Consider the following 20,200-nt stretch of genomic DNA (forward strand, 5'->3'; position numbering starts at 1 on the left):
ATATGCTTCAGATTATTGAAAAAAATATCAAGAGAATTGACAATGGTAAAGAAATACTGAAGTGGAGATAAGATGTTTGACAGTTGAAATTTCTTTAAATTTTTAAAGACATAGCTAGATCCAGTGATTGGAAGTTAGCAAGGTTTGAATAGGAGAGAAAAAGTATTTCTTTGTCAACAGAGGGATTATGTGACTGTGGAACTGATTATTAAGGAAGGAATGCAGTAAATTCTTTACCATTTGTAGCCTCCACATAGAAATTGGTGGAAGTTGGTGGTTGCAATGTCTCTTAATCATCAAACCAACCACTGACCTCAAAAAGCACCAGTGAAAAAGCCTGAGATTGGAATGGGCATGTAGATTTCTTGTATGAGTTGATCAGTTTTTATTACCATGTGACTTAGTTACTTATGGATAAGAGTTTGAGGCTTGAGCTGTGAATGTCTGTTAAAGTTACTTAGCTTTTGAGGCTGGGAAGAAGTGCATACATAGGCCTTCTGAGGATGGCAGAACTGTCCATGTGGAAGTTATGGTGGGAAACTGATCTAATAGTTCTGTCTGTAGCACATTAATTACAATATTTTTTTTCTTTTTTAGTTGCATGTTATATCCTCAAAATCTGCCTTCACAGTGTTATCAACCAATTCCTTGTTGACTTTTTATCTGTTTTTTTTTTCCTTCATTGCTGTCTCTGAATCATTTGTCCCTTTATGTCAATAACGTTAATTTTTTTAAGCTAATTTTATCATTCAAGTATTTGCTAATAAAGCTTTATATTAAGTGCTTTTATTTTGAGAGGGGTTACTATGGCTTTGGAAACCTTTCATCTCTTCCTTGAAATGTTTCCAGACCTGTGGTTTGTGAAATCTTCTGTTTGCTAGGACAGAAAACATCTGATTGATATTCTTCAGTTAGCTCATTAATGGTAGTGGAAACTTCTGGTCAGCTAATCTCTACAATTAAGATCTACATTCATTGGTGTCTGTGTGATTTAGAACCTGCTGGCAAACATTTCAGTCTCCTGAGGTTGAACTTTTGGTGAGATAAGATGCAGATCTTCTTTTGTCATCGTAAACTTACTAGACCATATACAATCCTCCCTTCAAAATAAATAATTTACTTATACTCATTTGTAGCTTCCTTCTGTTATGTGATTCACAGTGAATTAAATGGATAGTAGAATAACAGGTACTGAAGAGTTTCAGAGAAGAAAAAAATGTCTTAAGTTTTTTGGCGGTATACACATAAGCTTTAAAAATTATTCTATCATCATGTTTATTGTAAATCCTAGCACATAATTTAACTTTAAAACAGAGTTGGTTTGAGTTAAAATTTGGCTTTAGAACTTTTTCAGAGGGTGTTTTTTTTAAAAAAGACTTTATTTTTTCATCCAAGTTAAAATAATTCTGAAAATAGATTTAATTACTTGTCTATAAGTTGATGTTTCATCCCAGCATGTGTCTGTCCACAGCATGAACTGCTTTTCCTTTGAAATTTTTTTGTTAATTTGTAAGGACACTTGAGTAAGTATAGTGCTAATATAAAAATATATTTTTGTAGTTGTCTTTTTGGACAATTATATCAAAATTGCTATTGAAATACAGTGTGGAGTATGTTTCCAGATCTTTCATGCAGAGGACCTACTTCAGAGGACCAGAGTGGACTCAGACAGTCCATGGCCAGGGCTTGTTTGCTCTAGAAACTTTTCCAAGTAGACAAAGAGTGTCTAGTATATTTTACATAGCTCACATTTATTTACATGAAGTTAGCCATCGAGTAACAGCTCTCTCAGTGACTCTAGAATGGCTAAATTTTAAACCCAGGACCCATGTTTAGAAGGATTTGGATGACATTAATAGTCTACTGAGCACTGTACCTGAAAAATAACATTACAGTTTAGTTTAGTTTAGTTTCACAGTCCATGCAGTTGTAGCTGTTCCACATGCAAACTCCCCCCCCCCCTTTTTTTTTAAATCCTCTGATGAGGGTTAGCACCCTTATAATGGAATTGGTGGAATGAGTGATGTGAACATTACTCATCATCTTTGGTAGAAAGTTAGTGGCTTGGTTTAAAGAGCCTCCTCATCAGATTACATTCAAATGAATGATTTAGCAATGAAAGAGCCACATAATAACATCTTAGACAATACCAAGTAGATTTTCAAGTAGATAATAACATCCATTTATTCAAAATACAAGTAAATTAAATATTTAACAGGTTGCTTATTCGTTTCCTTGTTTCTGAGCCTTTAGTTTGAACTTGTTTAATATTAATATTTCAAGCTCTTTGCATTTCTTTCAAGCGAAAGTTGAAGTAATCGTACTCTTCTCAAGAGTGTAAGGTCTTGGGAAAGTACAAAATATTGCAATGCTTCCAAAAGCAGTAGAGATGTGGTAGATCTGCCCGCATTGTTTGGAAATGCATATAAATATATGGACTATAACTTAAAAGTATTCCGTCCGTATTCAGTGCCATAATATAGGAACACTTTAAGGTAGTGAGCTGTACAAGCTTTATTTCTTGTAATGACTATTTGTGAATTGGAAGTTAACTTAAATAAGGCACTCTCAAACTGTTGCAGGTAATATTATTTAGAATTAAATATCAAATGTATGTCACCAGTGCTACATTCATAAAATTCAAAGCAGGAAGAAAGTTAGAGGTATGTAAAGTAACAAATTTTTATGGCTTCAAAGAAACCAGATGTTTGTGTATATGCGTGCGAGTAAACACAGAGAGTAAGGAACTGATAGTCTGGTATCTGATGCCAAGATAAAATAATTTTTTTGAACTTTTTTTATTCCTCTGTCAGTTACAGAGATTTTAGGTTTCTATCAGTTTGTAGCTGTGTAAAATATAATACTTTCTGCTTCCACACAAACCTGATTTATTAGTATTTTATATATTCTGTGTACTTTAGAGTTATTGCTTAAATACCTACTTTGAAATACTATGGAGATTATCTAAAAACTGTTGTCAAGAGTTGCATGAGGTAAAAATAAAGCAGAATTGGCATTTATGAAAATTAAATTATGCAGGAAGATTTATATATCCACCTTCTCTGTGCTCACGTAGTTGATGTTTTATTTTTCATTTCAGCCATAGGAATTCAGCTGTTTCCAAGAATAAGGCTTAGGAATTGCATGTGTCAATTTTGTTAAGTTCTGGTGACTTTTTTTCTCCTGTCTCTGAAACAGCATGAGTTCTCATCCTTTGGCATAGAAGCATGGTATTTTGCAGGAAAAGAGAGCATTGTGGTTGTGTAGGGATAAAGTTCTGTTGCTCTTTATGAAAATCTCCCCTTGTTGGTCAAAATCACAAGCCTTTGTAAAAATCACCTCTGGTGACTTGTTTGTAATACAAGAGTGCCTTCGTGAAGAAATTGCTGCTATCTTGCACTTGTGTAGTAATTTGCACTGCACTGGCGTAGTAGTTTGCTTTTTGTCTTGACATGTGTAAAGGTGTGAAGTCCACTCCAGATACATGAGGACAGCTTTTCCTAGACCAACTTATCTATTTATAGATATATATGCAGTGCAGAGCTGATTAAGAGAGCATAGCAAATGAGCAGGTCTGGTTAAGAGGAGTTTGAATAATGACTCTGCTGGCCCTTGCTGAAAGCTGTATGTTTACAAAAGGGTAGTAAAGCTATTTTTGTCTTTATAAACTATGTACGTTTATATTAATATTCTCCTGAAGTTTTTCTTGATTAAGACGTTAGCTGCAGCAATAAAAATCCACAGTCAGTTGTAAGAGCTTGCATTTGAGAGCTTTTTCAGCAGACGTTTTTACTGCATACCTTCATTTTTAAAGGGTTCATACAGATTCAGGTAGATACTCTTAAGAATTAAAAATTTTAAACAAAAACTTCAGAGAAAATGGGAGACTAAGCATTGTAATTTGTGTCAGTTCTTTTTCCTCATTTATTTAAGCAAGTCATGCTGTTATATTGTCCATGGCTCTATGGAAGTAAGTATGGCTTGTGCTTTATCCCTAGACTCTATGGAGTGGTTTTAATTTTAAAATCCAGATGTGTTTACGCACATAGACAGTAAAAAAACTCTACTTTCCGCATAGCATGGTTGAAGTGAAATTGATTAATCAAGAGGTTTTTACCTTGAAGCTCATGTAAACACAAACTTCTGCTGAAGACTAGGTTTTCGGTTAAGCATTGTGCTTTGATCTTCCCATTTCATTTCGAGGTTGTGCCCCATGTCTCTCACATTGATTCAAGACTAGACGTTTGGTTTTCTGAAGTGATAAGTTCAGAATTTCATGTGATCTACAGATTCCAAGTTTATTATGTATTACATTGACGAACAGAAAGAGCGTCACCTATTTAAGACAGAGAAACTCACACAGGAAAAGGTAGGGAATCCACCCAGTGGTAATGGGTCATAAATTAAGAATTTGTAGTTCCTTCACAGTAGTTAGAAATACACATACATGCAGATATATCCGGTGTGTGTATAAATGCAGTGACTTTAGTGAGCATGTGAAGTTGTTCATATTGTTCATGTGCAGACAGCAGATGTGACATGGAAATACGCTTCTTTTCTCTCCATTTGGAAACGGAGTTCATTTTGTAAACTTACTTTACAACTTAACATGATTTCACCAAAGGCTGAAAGTACCTGGTAAACTTATGCTTCTGACACTGATTTCTCTGAAACTACTGTAGATACTTTCAAAACAAGATGGTTCAACTTTTTCAGTGGTAGGAACTTAATTGCGGTTTAGGAACGTCTATCCCGGGTTGCGTAAAATCAGCGGTAGCTTGTGGGTCTAAACAACTGGTCATAGGTATGTGCAAGCAGAGGTTTTGACATCTCATGCATTTCTAAAAGCTGCGTTATCTTTCCACAAGATTGAGGGTGCCAGGAGTGATGAAATTGTGGAAGGGACCAAATTCAGCCTGGGACCACCAGGTCCTGACCTGTTTGCATTTATTATTGACGGCTCTCTTGCTTCAAGAGAAAATACATTTGGATTTTAAACATAAAAGTATGCAAAAATTAAAGATTGTATTTCAGAAACTACTTCTCTTTTAAGACCTTTCTTAGTTGCATTTTACCATAATAGGAAGGAACTAAACTTATAAAGTGTCCTGAACTTGCTTTTCACTGATAGCTTCCAGTTGAATGGAAGCTGTCAAATGTCCCAATTTTCAAGAAGGATAAGAAGGAAGACCCTGGTAATTACAGTCCTGTCAGTCTCACTTCAGTGCCTGGTAAAAATACGGAGAAGGTTATTGTGGGAGTCACTGAAAAACACTTGAGAGACAACACAGTTCTTGGTCATAGCCAGCATGGGTTCACAAGGGGAAAGTCCTGCTTAACTAACTTCATTTCCTTTTACGACAAGGTCACCCACCTAGTTGAACAAGGGAAGTCAATAGATACGTTTTTTTGGACTTCAGCAAAGCTTTTGATACTGTCTCTCACAGTATCCTTTTGGACAAAATGTCCAGCACACAGCTAGACAAGTCTGTAATGTTGGGTGAGCATTTGGCCGATGAGTTGTGCTCAGCCCTAATGTTTTTATAAATGATCTGGGTGCAGGAATCTAATGTACTTTAAGCAAGTTTGCTGATGAGACTAAATTAGGAGGAGCTTTGGACTCCCTCGAGGATAGAGATGCCTTACAGAGAGATCTGGATAGATTTGAATACTGGGCAATCACCAACTGTGTATGAGCAAGTGCAGGATTCTCCACCTGGTTATACATACAAATTGGGGGACCTGAGGATGGAGAGCAGTCCTGTGGAAAGAGATCTGGGAGTTCGGTTTGATGACAAGTTGTATATGAGTCAACAGCATGCCCTGGGTTGCATTGAGCACAGCATAGGTAGCTGGTTGAGGGAGAGCATTGTCCTACTCTACACTGCACTGGTATGGTCCCACCTCGAGTATTGTGTGCAGGATTGGGTGCCTCAGTGTAGAATGACATCAAACTATTAGAATGTGTCCAGAGGAGGGCATTCAAGATGACAAAAGGTTTCAAGGGTAAGACTTATGAGGAGCAGCTGAGTTCCCTTGGCTTGTTTATCTTAGAGAAGGCTGAGGGGCACCCTCATGGCAGTCTACACCTTCCTCATGGGGGGCAGCGGAGCGGGAGCTGCTGATCTCCTCTCTCTGGTGACCAGCGACAGGACACAAGGAAACAGAACAAAGCTGCGTCAGGAGAAGTTCAGGTTGGATGTCAGAAAAAGGCTCGTCACCGAGGGTGGTCAGTCCCTGGAACAGGCTCCCTAGGGAAGTGGTCACAGCACCAAATCTGTCAGAGTTCAAGGAGTGTCTGCACAACACTATTAGTTATGTGGTTTACCTTCACATAGACCTGTGAGGAGCAGGGAATTGAACTCTGATTCTGATGGGTTGCTTCCAACTCAGGATACTCTGTGATTCTGAGGGAAAAAAAAAAAAAAAATTACATATTTTGCTGATTCCCCAGCTAAAATGGAAAGGTAGAGCTGGGAATTTATACTCATTTAAAGCATAGCTAAAGTATTGGGGAAGCATCCATGAGTTCTAACTGGAAAAAAAAAAAAATAGGCTGAGAATTTTCCTACTACTTGATAGACCTGTGTAGGAGCCCTTTCAGCTGCGAGTTAAACCTTGATTGCTGTGGAGTATCCAAATGGGATAGGTGCTTGTTAACTACTCATGAGTGCAGAAGGGGATGGAGAATTAAGACACGTCAGTTATATAACATGTAGAAGCAATGCACATGGGTTGCCAACTGAAGCTTCTGCACTTTTCCCAATATCCATCTCCCAGTATCTCTTAGTGATATTGATGCTGTTTGTATCTTTGTTGTGATTTCAGACTTAGTTCTAGTCTTACTAGCTTTTCAACAGATTTACGTTGGTTCAAAGAATTTTAGATATAAGAAGTGCCAAGAATATTCATATGCTCTAAATGCATTGTAAAGCACCCTTTCAAGTTGTCTGAAGTCAGTTGTTTAGGTTGAAGAAGACAATTTAGGTTGAAGAAGACATCTGGAGGTCATTCATTTTGATCTCCTGCTTAGTGTAAGGCCAACTTAGATCCAGTTGCTCAGGTACCAGCAGGCTGTACAGTGAACTAAAAAGTGAATTTATGAATAGACTGAAATTTCAGACCTTAAGGCAAATGGAAGACTAGAGCACTACAAGTAACATGTTCGAACTCTAGAGATACTTGATTTTTTTATCACATGGGGCTGTGAAACAAGTCACTCCTCTGGTCTTTTTTATCTAAAAGGAAAAAACAGATTCTTAAAAATATTTTCTTTTTTTTGTTTATATCTTGCCTTTACTATTTTTAAATCTACACATTTTCAACTCTAGCAAAACAATAACACTTCACCCCATGTGGAGGGCATAACTGATAAGGCAGCATAAGTCCCTTAGTTTTCTACTTCAGAAATAATATTTAATACTACTTTGTCTACTAACCTTTTGCTTTAGACTTACACAAAAGTCAAAAGGAATATAGGGGCTTCTTCAGTAGCAACAATATTATGATGTGAGCAGACCATGGTGATGACTATATGGAAAAATGGTACTCTGTGTGGTTATCCAGACAGATATGGGACTGTATCATAACTCTTTGGAGACCTGAGGCTAAGAAACTTACTTCTTGTGTACAAAAGATGCTGTATTCCTGTCTGAATTTTTGGGAGGAGGAGGGAAGTGTCTTATCCTTTGGTGTATATTCCAGAAAGTATGAAAAATAAATAAATTCGTATTTGCTAACACTTTATGTGATGCAGTTTGGCCTGGTCTTTATAAGCCTTTTGTAAGTTTTTATGGTGATTGTACTACAACATACAAAGTTTGTTACTTCGTATATAATACAAAGTAAAACTCACTTTTAAAATTTTCTGTAGCCCAAAGTGCATAGTTAATCTGTACAGCTGAGTCAAACATTGCATTGTTTAGCATAGATTCTGTAACTTTAAAAATCAAAATACATTTAGGACTTAGAATTTGCTTTTTTTGTTACTTACCTCTGTTAGATTGCAGTTCATTGTTAATGGAACCAAGAAAAGTGGATGTGAGTGAGATCTAAGATAGCAACAAAAATGGTTAAAACTAATTGTCATGCATATAGGATCAGCTGAGGTGTTGCTTCAGAGACCTTTTAATTGCGTGACTGCTTTAATTTAATTTCAGTTGATTTTTCATTGGTTTAATGGAGAGTACTGCTGAGTGTTAGTTCTGGTCTAAGTTATTTATTGTAGTGAAGAACAACTTCAGATCCAAATAAGCCTTAACTATTTTATAGCCATGACTAATCAGCTTTTTAGAAAGCATCCTGTTTTCCTAGTGATTTACTCTTCTTGCTTTTTCTATATCATGCAAGACTGCTCTTGAGTCATTTCAGTTCACGCAGGTGACAGTAACTTGAACTGTCGATGTTCTTTACCAGAAGTTTTTCCCTTTGATCTTAATCAGATGTACCCCACAGGGAGATTGATTACATCCTACTCTTATCTTTACTAAGTGGGAGATGAGATCTCAGTTCATTGCCTTCTTGTCCCATTTGGAAAATGACACAAAATTGTACCTTTTTACTGTCACAGCTTTCAGAAGTGAACCACATAATATCTGTAATTCTAATGTTCTGTATAGAAATAACAATATTGAAGTTAGATGTTTCTAGAATAGTACATGAAGGACTTCTTGTGTACAAAGTGCTACATAGTCTCAGGAAAATACCAGTGGTCAGTTGTTTTAAATAGCACAGCATTAAATTAACATAGACTTTGAATTATTATTAATTCAAAAGCATAATGACTTTTTACAGAGCTCAATATACTTCACTAAAATCACTGAACCTGTTACTTACTGGATAGAAGGGTCTTAGGGGGAAGGTTCTCCAAGCTACTCTACGGATAGTTTTCTGAAGACTTGCTTAGATAATTTGTTGATTTGAACCGGAGAAGTGATATGTTTTGATGCAGACATCCATGATTGCCAACCTAGTGGCTGATGCAAAGAAAAACAACCTCTTTCCACAGTCAGTTTTGTGTGTGAAGACTTCATCAACAAGAAACAAAGCAAATTAGCTGTCAGGGTCAGGGAGAAAGTCATTCAAAACTAGCAAGCTTTTTTTTTTTCCTGTTAGTACAGTTTAGTTGCCCAAATGCTCACCACTAATGCAATAAAATGTATTCATTGTTTTAGGGAGATACAAAAGGAAATGCTTTAAGGAAATACTAAGGGAGAAAGGCTCATAGGAGTTTGGGTGTGATGGGCATGTTCAGTTTTTGGCCTATGGAAAGGGTTTTGATGAATAGACTGAATCCATTATAACTACCTTGAGAAAAAACTGACTATCCATTGTAACTAACTTGAGAAAAAATTATCCAAGGAAGAAACCTTGAGAACCACACAGTTTGGAACACCTAAAGGAATTATATTTTATTAACCTATGAGCCCAGTAACTGCTATTTTCAGTACAGTACATGCCTTTAATTTGAAGACCGTTTTCTTATTCTGAAGAGGCCTTTTTCTGTATCACTCTTGGAAATCTCAACGGTGTTCTGGAGCATGTTTGTGGGTTTTTTTTAAATGCCTCAGTGATTTGTCTTCTAATTTATCTTCTGTAGAATTTGAATGTATTTAAGATGGTGCTCAGTACAGTGCATTCTCCTCTCAATAATATGTAACACAACATAATTTCCATTTTATGTAATTTATTCTTGTGCATAGGTTCTTGAAGCTGTTTGGTGTGGTGGTGGTGGTGGGGGGGGTTGTTTGTGGTTTGTGTCCCACCCCCCACCCCCCCCCCAGCAGTTATCCTGTCTTCAGAATTTAATCACTCTTTTTACATTTCTTCTATTTTTCTGTATTCTAAATATCACTGAATAGAACATGTATGTGGAGTCTTAATCCTCCTTCCTTAGAAGTATGGACTCTTACTGGCATAACAATTGCATGCCTGCATAACCCCTACTACTGCTTTCATCCTGCAGGTAACTTAGTTAACTATCATTTTTCCACAACTGATCTGTTTTTCACTTCCATATTCCTTCTTAGCCCCACCCCACCCCCACCCCCTTTATCTGTATGTTCATTCCCATAGTATTTCTTTTCATATTTTTTCTTCTCAGGTTGTAAAGTTTCTCCCACAAAACCTTTTGTTTTACTTCTGTTCAGACTATTTTTTTAGTGTGAGGAGAATTTTTCTGAGCATTAGTAACTACTTTGGAATTTTCCAATAACTTAATGGAAAAGACATATAGTAATGTTATTCTTTTGTTTTTAATGAAAATTTTCTATCCTTTACTTTCCTCTTGATCTTTCTGTATATGATTTATATTTTAATATCTTATACTGTCTTCCAGGATAGCAATTACATTCTGAGCAGATTGCTGGTATCCTCATCTTTTAGTAAAAATGATGTATTATATGTAATGTGCTTTCTAGCTGATTTTAATTATGCAAGAACACTTGATTTTCAAATAATTTTGTCAAGATCTGTATGTTTAGCAAAACAGATACAAGAAAGCAAGTATATTCTTTAGATATGTTAAGAGCAAGTGTAGTCTAAAGTTTGAGGGTCTTTTTAAAATTTGTGAGGAAGATGTAGATAAAAAACCTTTTTGGAAAGGAAAAAATGTCTTATAAAACTGTTAGGTCCTGAACTTACTGGTATGAATTACAGCGTTCAGAATCTTTGAAGTTAAAGACTGGAGATAGCAAGGTGTTTATCTGAATTTTGCATTGCACAGTATAGTTTACTGGGAATTCACAAGGGAGGGGGGAAAAAAAGTCTAGAGCAGCATCTTGGACTTTCTTTTATGATCTATTCTGAAATCTTCCCATTTGTGTGACTGGATGCTCTTCCTTGCACTTGAGTTAACAGCTGCTGTTGATAGTTGATAAATGTCAGCATTTATAATGTAGGATTATTTTTTTTCTGTGTTGTATTTTGTCATTCCATCTCTCTGCCAGTGTGATTGTGAAATATGTTGCTATAATCTCTGAGAATGACGGAGTTGTGGAGTTGGTCATGTTGATGAGCTGATCTGCAAATACTTTGGGGAAATTCTCAGGTTTTGAAAGAAGCAACGATGTACTTAAAATTTTGTGCAAAATTCCACAGAGTATTTTTTCCATCACTTTGGACAGGTCCTTAGAAGGGAATAGCTGAAATAGATGCTTAATTCATATGCAAATACATTATAACCATATGTTCAGGTTCTACTGATTTAAAAAATTATTGAGAAAACATGGTCTTTTCACATTAGCTGGCTTTGTACAGTAGTGTCTCCAGCTTTGCCAGAGTACTGATATTTTCCATGGGTACTCTTCCTGTAATGCAAAAACTGAAGCAAGGAAGAGATGCATAGATGATGTCCCCTTGTTCATCACTGCATGATCAAGGGCCTATTTAATTGTATGGACTGAAGAGATTCTTTTCTCCTATTGATAATGTTGAGGGAGGAAAGGACTGCATGGCTGAATGACTTAAGCAAATAACTTCTAAATCTGAGTTCTGCTTGGATGATAAATGTCAATACTTACTTGGTAAGATTTGTAGTATGTTAATTATGAGCTTATTTCTAGGAAGTTTGTTGCTACTTCTAAATTTTTGCCATTTTGAAGAATGTGGTTTTTGTAATGTTAGCCTGACCAGTGGTTTAGTCTGGGAAAACACAAAAATTACTCAGTCTGGAAAGCTTACGAGCTTTGCATGTCAGTAAAAACAGATTTATGCCATAAGTAAGAGGTTCTATTGTCAAGTATTCTACTGTGACTTTGCAACTTTACATTCATTATAACCTGAAAGGAGTTATATAGGCGTATTGGTGGGTAACTCTTTGTATCTGAATGCATCTATTGGCCAGTTCCTTAGCCACAAGTGATTGTGTGTCATAACTTGCTAGAGTTTACTGGTGCTGCTGCTTTCCTCTCATGAACATGCTGCATAGCTGACTTGAAAGCAGTCACACCACATCTGTCATGACATTGTAACTGTTATATTCTGTTCCTTGGTTTTATTCTCCTTACCCAGTCTATCTCTTTCCATCTTTACTCTTCTCCCTGACCTCCATTAGGACTTCTGGTTCCTTAGCCCAGTTAATACATATTTGTAGTAATTTTTTCTCTGTCTCCTTTTCTAATTCCTTTCCTCTTCTAGTTTTCCTCAAATCTTGCATATATTGTCCAGCAGCAGGATTTTTTCTCAGCATTTTCAGAACATCTACTTTCTGTGCTCTCTCAGACATGCTCATGTATCATTTCAATTTTGAGTTGGTTGCATTTTAATTCATTCAGACTGGACAATGGGAGTAGTTCCCATTCATTGTTATTAGATTTTAATCTATTTTCCCCTTCCAAAATAATAATTATAATTCAGCTGTAATTACCCAAATGGTTCCTGTGAAAAAAGGGCTACCAATTTTATTTGGAAATATGGAAAAATATAGTTTCCTAATTGCTTCAATCCATTTGCTGCATATCACATAAAAATTAATTCTGATGTTTTTGCTTGCTTCTTACTCTGGTAAAATGATTTATCTGTTAAAGTTTCTGTTTGTTTTTTACATTTAGGGATTATTTAAGTAACAGAGAAGCTGAAGAATTGTTATAAATTATTAAGTTGTGTCAGGTTTTTTGGCAGTCCCATAGTTACAATTTTACTTATGTTGGATGTGACTTTTCTTGTATTCTGGTTTAAAGTGTCTTAACTCTGTTCAGATGTTGGGAGTAGGTAGCTTATTTAGAAGTTTTTCTGCCAAACAAGTATGGAAAGTTTCTCTGGGTTTCTCCATCTGTTTGTGTGTACAAATTTTTTCAGTGTCTGGCAGGTGATTCAACCTTCATTGGGTCCCATGTGCTCCGCAGAAGAAGACTATAACTTCTGCTGAAAGAGGGCACAGAGAATACAGTAATGAAACTTTTCTTGTTGACATAGTCTTGTACCACCATATCCAAGAAGTGCATCTTAACAGAACTTTTCAACTATTTCTTAATCTATCCTCTTCACATATTACTGCTTTAGGTAATTTTTCACTGTATTATATAAGCATCTTAATTTCATTCCTGTGTAGGTAAGGTTGGTTTATTTCATAAAAAAGAGGAAAAAAAAAATCTTGCTTTAAGATCAGTTACTTTTTATAAAGAGGCTTAATTTAACACTTTTTAAAATGTGTTTTCTGTCACTGATGAGATGACTTGGAATTCTGTGCTCTGCCAATAAATTCCATTGCAGCAGTGTATGTATGAAGATTTAAAAGTATGTTAGAGCTTTCCAAGGTAGCCTTTTTGGGCAACCTTATATTGCAAAGGTAGGCATTATAATATGTTACAAAGGTAAGCATTATAAAATAGTTACTAGATGTACAGCATCAAGCCTGATCTGTACTTTTAGCAGTAATGTATTCTGTTGCTTTTTTTGTATTTTAAATGTGATATGAATAGAATTAATTATTAAGAATACTTAATATATTTGTACTATATTAAATGCCAATAGCATTCAGTTTTGTGCAAGAGTTTTGAAGTCCAGTAGAAACAGAGGACATGGAACAGGCAATGAAACTTATTGGAATTTGACGGTCTTTTAATGTTTAAATTGGTTCACTCCTTGAATTTCAGCAGATTGTATTAGAATAGTATTAGAATAGGCAGTGTCTTGCTGTATTGGGACTTACAGAAATTTTCCATGCTTGCAGACTGGGAAATGTGGCTATATAAATACCTTTAATTTCTGTAATACAGCAGCACTGTCAGTAATTCATTTTATTAGAAATTTTGACTTAGTAGTAACGTCATAAGAACATTCCAAAAACACGGGGGGAAAAAAAGAGAAAAACCATTGTGGGAGAAAAAACCACCACCACCACCCCCCTGAACCCCATAATTAGTTGTTTATTATGGGTCATTTAACTTCTCAGTGGTCAGGAGAATATCCATATTACCTTTCCAAAACAACATTCCTATCTTTTTCTGTGTTGCTTTGATTTGCACTTGGCAAATATAAGAACTTTACAAAATGTGTTTTGCAGATGTGGCACCCACCATTTAAAAAATTTAAATTTAAAGTTGTGTATATGGAGGGTTTTTCATGAAATTTTTATCTGAAAAGAAATTTATGAAAGAGAAACTAAAAATTTTTATGTGGCTGTGCCTATCATTCAGTATATTAAATTTGATGTGATGAAAGAATGATATTATATATTGGAGAGATAGTTTTTTAAAAATACCTATATGTTGTTTTTACTAAAGAACAAACTTTCATTAAACATTGTTTTCAGGTTGAAAAAAGCCTCATTCAGGAAATGTTTTCGTTTTTTCAGTGGAATTCAAAAATACCTTAGTTATACCTATCAACAGATAAATAGTAGTATTATACTTCTGTTAAGTGCTGCAATATAGAGTGTAAGTCAGTGTTACTCTTTCGTCTCACACTTAGACCTAGGGAGATCGGCTTAGTAAGAGGCTTTTTTTTTTCTTTTTTTCTTTTTTTTTTTTTTTACCAAAATGCGTCTCCTGGAACTGATCTGATTGATCCAGGGATAAATCTTTTTGTTCATTTCAACACAAACAACATTAGATTGGATCCAGAATAGGTTAGGAAGTGAAAATGGGACTCATGTAAATGAAATCTTGGTTATCTGTTCATTATGTCTGAGGAGGAAGAAGAATCATTAAATGTACAAAATATTCTGTAAAGAAACAGAAGCATAATTCCATATTGTGCTCTCTGAGTTCAGGTGATATGGTATGGTGTCTCAGTGTCACTAGCAAAAGGGAAGAGAAAATACAGAAGCAGCCTTAGTTAGCATTTGTTTACAATATTACCAGTTTAAAGACATATTCCCTGAAGTAAATTGTTTGGGTTTCTGTGCTTACTTTCTTGTTTATCCCCCTTCCTTCTGGCTAGAATGAGGAGAGTTAAATATTAAGAAATATTAGGTGATGTGAGGGAAAGGGACTGGAAACAAGCTTCAAGTTAAGCTTCAAGTGTAAACAGTAGACAGAGGTGAAGCATCGAAGTACCTGCTGAAAGAAGATGGGATGTTTAGATATTTATTGACAGTGCATGGAAGGTAGAAGGGGAACGTGAGAATAAATTAATCTGTCATATTCTGATGAAGACCCTTAGAATAGGGCAGTGAAAGTATCTCTCTGAGGTCCTTCAGCAGTCTCTATGTTTCTAGTCCATCACTGGTCTGAAGGAAAATATGTAGAGTTTATAGATGACTCCTCATGTTTTGGTTGGTGATGATTGAGTCAGAAACCGTGGGCCGATTGATTCATGTGGTAAGCTGAAATTTTGTCCATGGTAATTTGAGATGTGTTTGCAATATGATGTTCTTTTTTTTTTTTTTTTAATACAAATCGGAAATGTTTCCATAAAGAATAAAAATACTTAAAAGATCAGATGTGAAAGAAGGTATTAAAGCGCTCAGTCTTAGCTCAAGAGTTAAGGGCTCCCTGTGAATGATTGATGGATTTGTGAGTAATAGATTATTAATTATAAAATATTTCTCTTTTTTCAGTAGAAGAATTTTATAGTTAGATCCAACAGCAGCAAGGCAATGGTAAACCCATTCAATGTGGGTACATGAAGAAAATGTTGAGGGGACATTAAACACATACTATAGGCTATGTGGCCAGTTTTACCAGGGCACGTAACTTGTATGTGAGGAAGTGTGGGCAACTGTCTGCAGCAGAAGCTCAGGAATTTTTTTGTCTCGCCTGATATTACAATGGATTTACGGCTCACATTTTTTTAATCTGTGTTATATACAAGTGTTAGTTCTTTCTTTACAGTTGAAAGGTAAAATGAATAAGAAGAATGAAGAAGAATATGCTCTACAGTGTTGTGAAAGCGATTGAGGTTTTGACAGGATGTTGAACCTGAAAAAGAGGAGACTGAAGGCTTTAAAAAAGTCTTTCTGGGCCAGCAGAAATGAAGAATTAGGATGCTGAAGGATTCTCAGAGAATTTTTTTAATTGCAGCTGAGATGCTTGTGAGGTATCTTAGATAGAGACAAATAGGGGGAGGCAGGCTTTAAACTTCCCTGCACATAACCATGTTAATATGTACACCAACTGAGAAGTGGGTATGCCAAGGCAGTCCTGAGAAACTTGGACTATAAGAGACGAAGAAGCTTTCCAGCAGGAGATAATCATCAAAAGAGGGGAAGAGAAGCTGAAAGTACAGGATATTCAAAGGAGATTCTGGAAGGATTGAACATTGTGAGGAAAAGGGACTAGAAAAGACTCAACTTTTGAGTAAATATCAGAGAAAATGTCACTGTGCCTGTTGTAAAGTAGGAGACTGAAATGGTTATTCACAACACATGGAGAGGAAAAGGGGAATCTCAGAATCACATAGTGGTTAAGGATGTAAGCGATCTCTGAAGATCCTCTAATCCAACCATCCTGTGGAAAGAAGGATCACGTAGGCACTTAGCACATGGCCATGTCCAGACGGGCTTTCAATAACTTCAAGAAAGGCAGCTCCATAAACTTGCTGGGCAACCTGTTCCATATAGCAACATGGATTTATTTAAGTGACCCTAGAGAATGCATCATAATCTAATGTTTCATTTAAAATGAGAAAACCCAATACCCAAACCAACCATCAAAACACTTGAATGTCTTATGCTAGAGCTTCAAGTAAAGCAATGAAGTGATGCCTTACAGATATGAGACAAAGACTTTTAAAAATTGGACTAATCTTGACTTTATTATGGACAACTGGAGATGCATTCTACTTCAGTTACTGATTTCTCATTACTGTCATTAAATGTTCAATTAAATGTAACTTCTGTGAGCTATTTCCAGATCACTTTCTTGTCTGTTTTATCCTAGAATTATATGCAAGTCAGCTCTGTAGTCTGTCTGGTCTTGTAGCTCTGATGGAAGTTCCTAATATTATGCTGCAGTGTCTTGTCTTATTCTGGAGAAATGGCAGCCTTTGTTAAAGTGGTAATTGCTTTGCTAGAGACCAGTGAATTACATGCTGTTGGATCATAGGCAATGTTTGTATCATCTAAACAAATGAGGTTGTCTTGAGAACTTTGTGGTTTTTTTCTTTCTAAATTAATGATCTTCCTTCCATTGCCAAATCCTGAAACTGTGCATTAGATGCCAGAAGACTTTTGAATTTTTATCTGGAAAATACTCAACATATTAAATAGATGGAAAACATTTGTATCTAAGACAGTTTAAAGAGTCCACCTGTATCTCAGTGTTTTAGTTCTCTCTCATTTGGGTGTTTTTGTGTGTCTAAGAAACACTGAAGATCCAGGCAGATACTATTTTTCTGTTAAAAAGGATGTATTTATTTTGCTAATAATTTGGGAGAAACTTGAAAAAACAGTATTACATAAATGAGTCTTTATAAAGTATTTGAAGAACACTTCTACATCACAACTCTAAGACCTTCAGGATTAGTGGATGAGAACTATAATAATATGGCAATTAATTGTTTAAAATGCCTTTATAAAGTAAAGAAAAATCTGAAGAATAACCAGCCAGTCTGCAATGCTACCAGTTAAAAGCAGGTTTGTCAGTTCTTGTCATGTCAGAACAATTAAGACAATCTGTTTAGTTAATGAATTTGTATAAGCATTCATGCCTGTTTTCTGAAGTTCTCATTTTTGTAGAGGACTGAATACTTTCATCTTCCTGATTTCCAGTGACAGTGGAGACTATGTAGTATCAGCATATTACCCTTTGGTCATTTGTCCAATTGTGAATAATTTTATGTATTACCAGGAGAGTTTGGGGAAGAACTGGTTTATTTTTTTTTTTTAAACCTTCATATGCATGTTAGTGAATATGAAGTTTCTTACTTTGTAAGTTATTGCTTTAAGTTCCATAACTGTCATACCATATCTTAAATGCTATTTTGCCATTGCAACTTTAGTTGAACAATATTATATGCCATTTATGCTGAAAAATGTGTTTGATTATATCATAAGAAGAGTTATTTCGTATGTATTAACTTTTATCTAAAAAAGCTCTTTAAACTTTTTTCCAGAACTGTGAGGACATGGGATGTTAACAATGAAAAAAAGCACAAAAGCGTGTTTAAACCACGATCAGTTCAAGGTAAACGGGTGATTCCCACAACTTGCACATACAGCAGAGATGGTAAACTTATTGCGGCTGGCTGTCAAGATGGCTCCATTCAGATCTGGGATAGGAATATGAGTGTAAGTCAAGTATTTGATAACAATATATGTTTCTGATGTATCGAGTGCTAAATTTTGAAGCTGATAAAATAAATTTTGGTACTTTTATACTTATATTTTACCACCACCAACAACACCCCCCCAATAAGTAATTCATACTTAAAATTTATTATCTCTTCTGCCCCTCTCCAACTGCTGCTATTCAGTTCAAAACACTGAGGAAACTCTTGGCAATCTGTTGTTTTTTTCTTTTTTCAAATAGTTGGCCGTATACCTATGTTTAGAATATTACTCATTTAAGATAAGATGCTTGTGGAAAAAACTGTTGGTTCTTGTTGGTGCTTATCTAATTAAAAATGTTTACTTCCATATTTTGAGACTTTGAATACATTAAGCAGTAACTCGTAAAACTTCGTACTGAAATCAGTTATCGAGATAATGGGCAGAGGAGAATAGCATCCAAGTGGGTGAGGATAAGGGTAATGCTGCAAACTAAATGCCAAATGTTGTTACATTGTTCAACGTGTAAAAATTGACATGAAGGAAAATTTGAACAACTTATATAAATGCAGTTTGGTCAGAAAGAGTCAGAATGGGAACTATTTAAAATTCTTTAAAATTATGAAATACACTCTGGAATTTCTTCTGATCATATTGAAGTTAAAATTGAATTTCCAGTAGTTGTGAATCTAACTGACAAAGAATATGTACAATTCTTGCTACTACTTTATAATTTGAAGTTTAGAGCAATCAGTGCTCTCTGTTGCTTTGTGCAGCATTGTTTACAAACCAGTCCAGCTTCAAGAGTTTAATTAATTGAGTGCAATGTTGAGTGCAGATTCACCAGGGAAAGCTTTACTGCTTTTAAAATTAATTAAGCTAATAATCATCTGTACGTCCTTTATGCCCATTTTACCCTAAGAATTGATGCCCATTCCCTTTCACTTCAGTAGGATTAAGTGCTTATGGCATGCATAGAAGGAGAAAATGAGATTAGGGTCAATTTTTTTGGAAGTTTACAGAGGAAATGGCGGGGGATGGGGCAGGCGGAGCAGGATCCTTTGAATCAAACTGACATCATAAATCTTTCAAAGCTGTACAATTCCAACAGGATGGCTTTGGGGAAATAATACTGAACTATTACAAGTTACATTAGTCTGTTCAACTTCATCTTTCAAAGCATTTGATTTTAAAAAGGAAAACAGGCAATTTAGGCAACTTTTCATGAAGATTGAATAAAATTTGATTGCTGGAGGCAAGAGGAAATGTATAGATGTAAAAGGAAAAGAAAGCCCGTTGATCATATTCAAAGTACAGCCTGTATTTTGGGATTGTCATCTATTTTTATTTCTGTTTTTATTTCCACTATAAACCCAGTAAAACTTCCTAATGGCACAAAGCTTGAGAATTCATCCTAAGTGTAAACTTGTTCTAACAGAATAATAAATTTTTCAGAGACTGGCTTTCATCACCTGTGTATGTTGTTTATTTTAACATACACAGTATTGAAATATTAAGCTTTCTGGTGTAGTTTTAACAATAGTGCTCTTGGTAGTCTGCTTTTTCATGTGCTTTTCCTTTTGAACTTTTGTGTGTCTATAAGATGACATATTGTAATGCTGATTGAGTGCAGTTTAAGGTGATAATGAAAAATTTAAAGATATATCCTGTGCATCTTGTGCAATTTCCAGCTGGTGACCCCTGTATAAGAATGCAAGACAAGTGATTTCCTAGTGGAAATGAAGTTAGTAGTGTCCTTGGATTTGTATTTTTAAAGTCTAAAGAATTTTTGGCTTTGCTTTTGTTGGTGTCATTAAGAAATGTGCAAGATTTTTGTGTAAAGGAGCAGTGTAAATTGGTTTTTTTAGTGGCATTCTTACCTAAACCTGCTGGTACCCTCTGGAAATCTCTGTGTATAGTTAAAATCGGGTGTTTGAAAAGGCATCTTGATGAAATAATTAAAAAAAGAAAAAGCCTTCATCTTACATTTGGGAGCGGGGGAGGGATAAGAAAAAAAAATTAAAAAGGAACATGTGTTCAAAGTGGCGCTTA

General features: G+C 35.4%; 1 protein-coding gene across 2 annotated transcripts in view; it reads left to right on the plus strand.

Annotated features, from left to right (window-relative positions):
• The window catches only part of WDR70 (WD repeat domain 70), a 140,421-nt gene that overhangs the window by 62,549 nt on the left and 57,672 nt on the right, over positions 1–20,200 (plus strand). For both annotated transcript variants that reach the window (XR_012627034.1, XM_074855777.1), the window contains exon 10: positions 17,995–18,169. Coding sequence is in view for 1 of the 2 variants with exons in the window: in XM_074855777.1 (XP_074711878.1) it covers positions 17,995–18,169 (175 nt within the window). In the remaining variant the exon portion in view is untranslated. The remainder of the gene's footprint in view (positions 1–17,994; positions 18,170–20,200) is intronic.

This window comes from Strix uralensis, chromosome Z (assembly GCF_047716275.1).
Source record: "Strix uralensis isolate ZFMK-TIS-50842 chromosome Z, bStrUra1, whole genome shotgun sequence".
Taxonomy (NCBI): Eukaryota; Metazoa; Chordata; class Aves; order Strigiformes; family Strigidae; genus Strix; species Strix uralensis.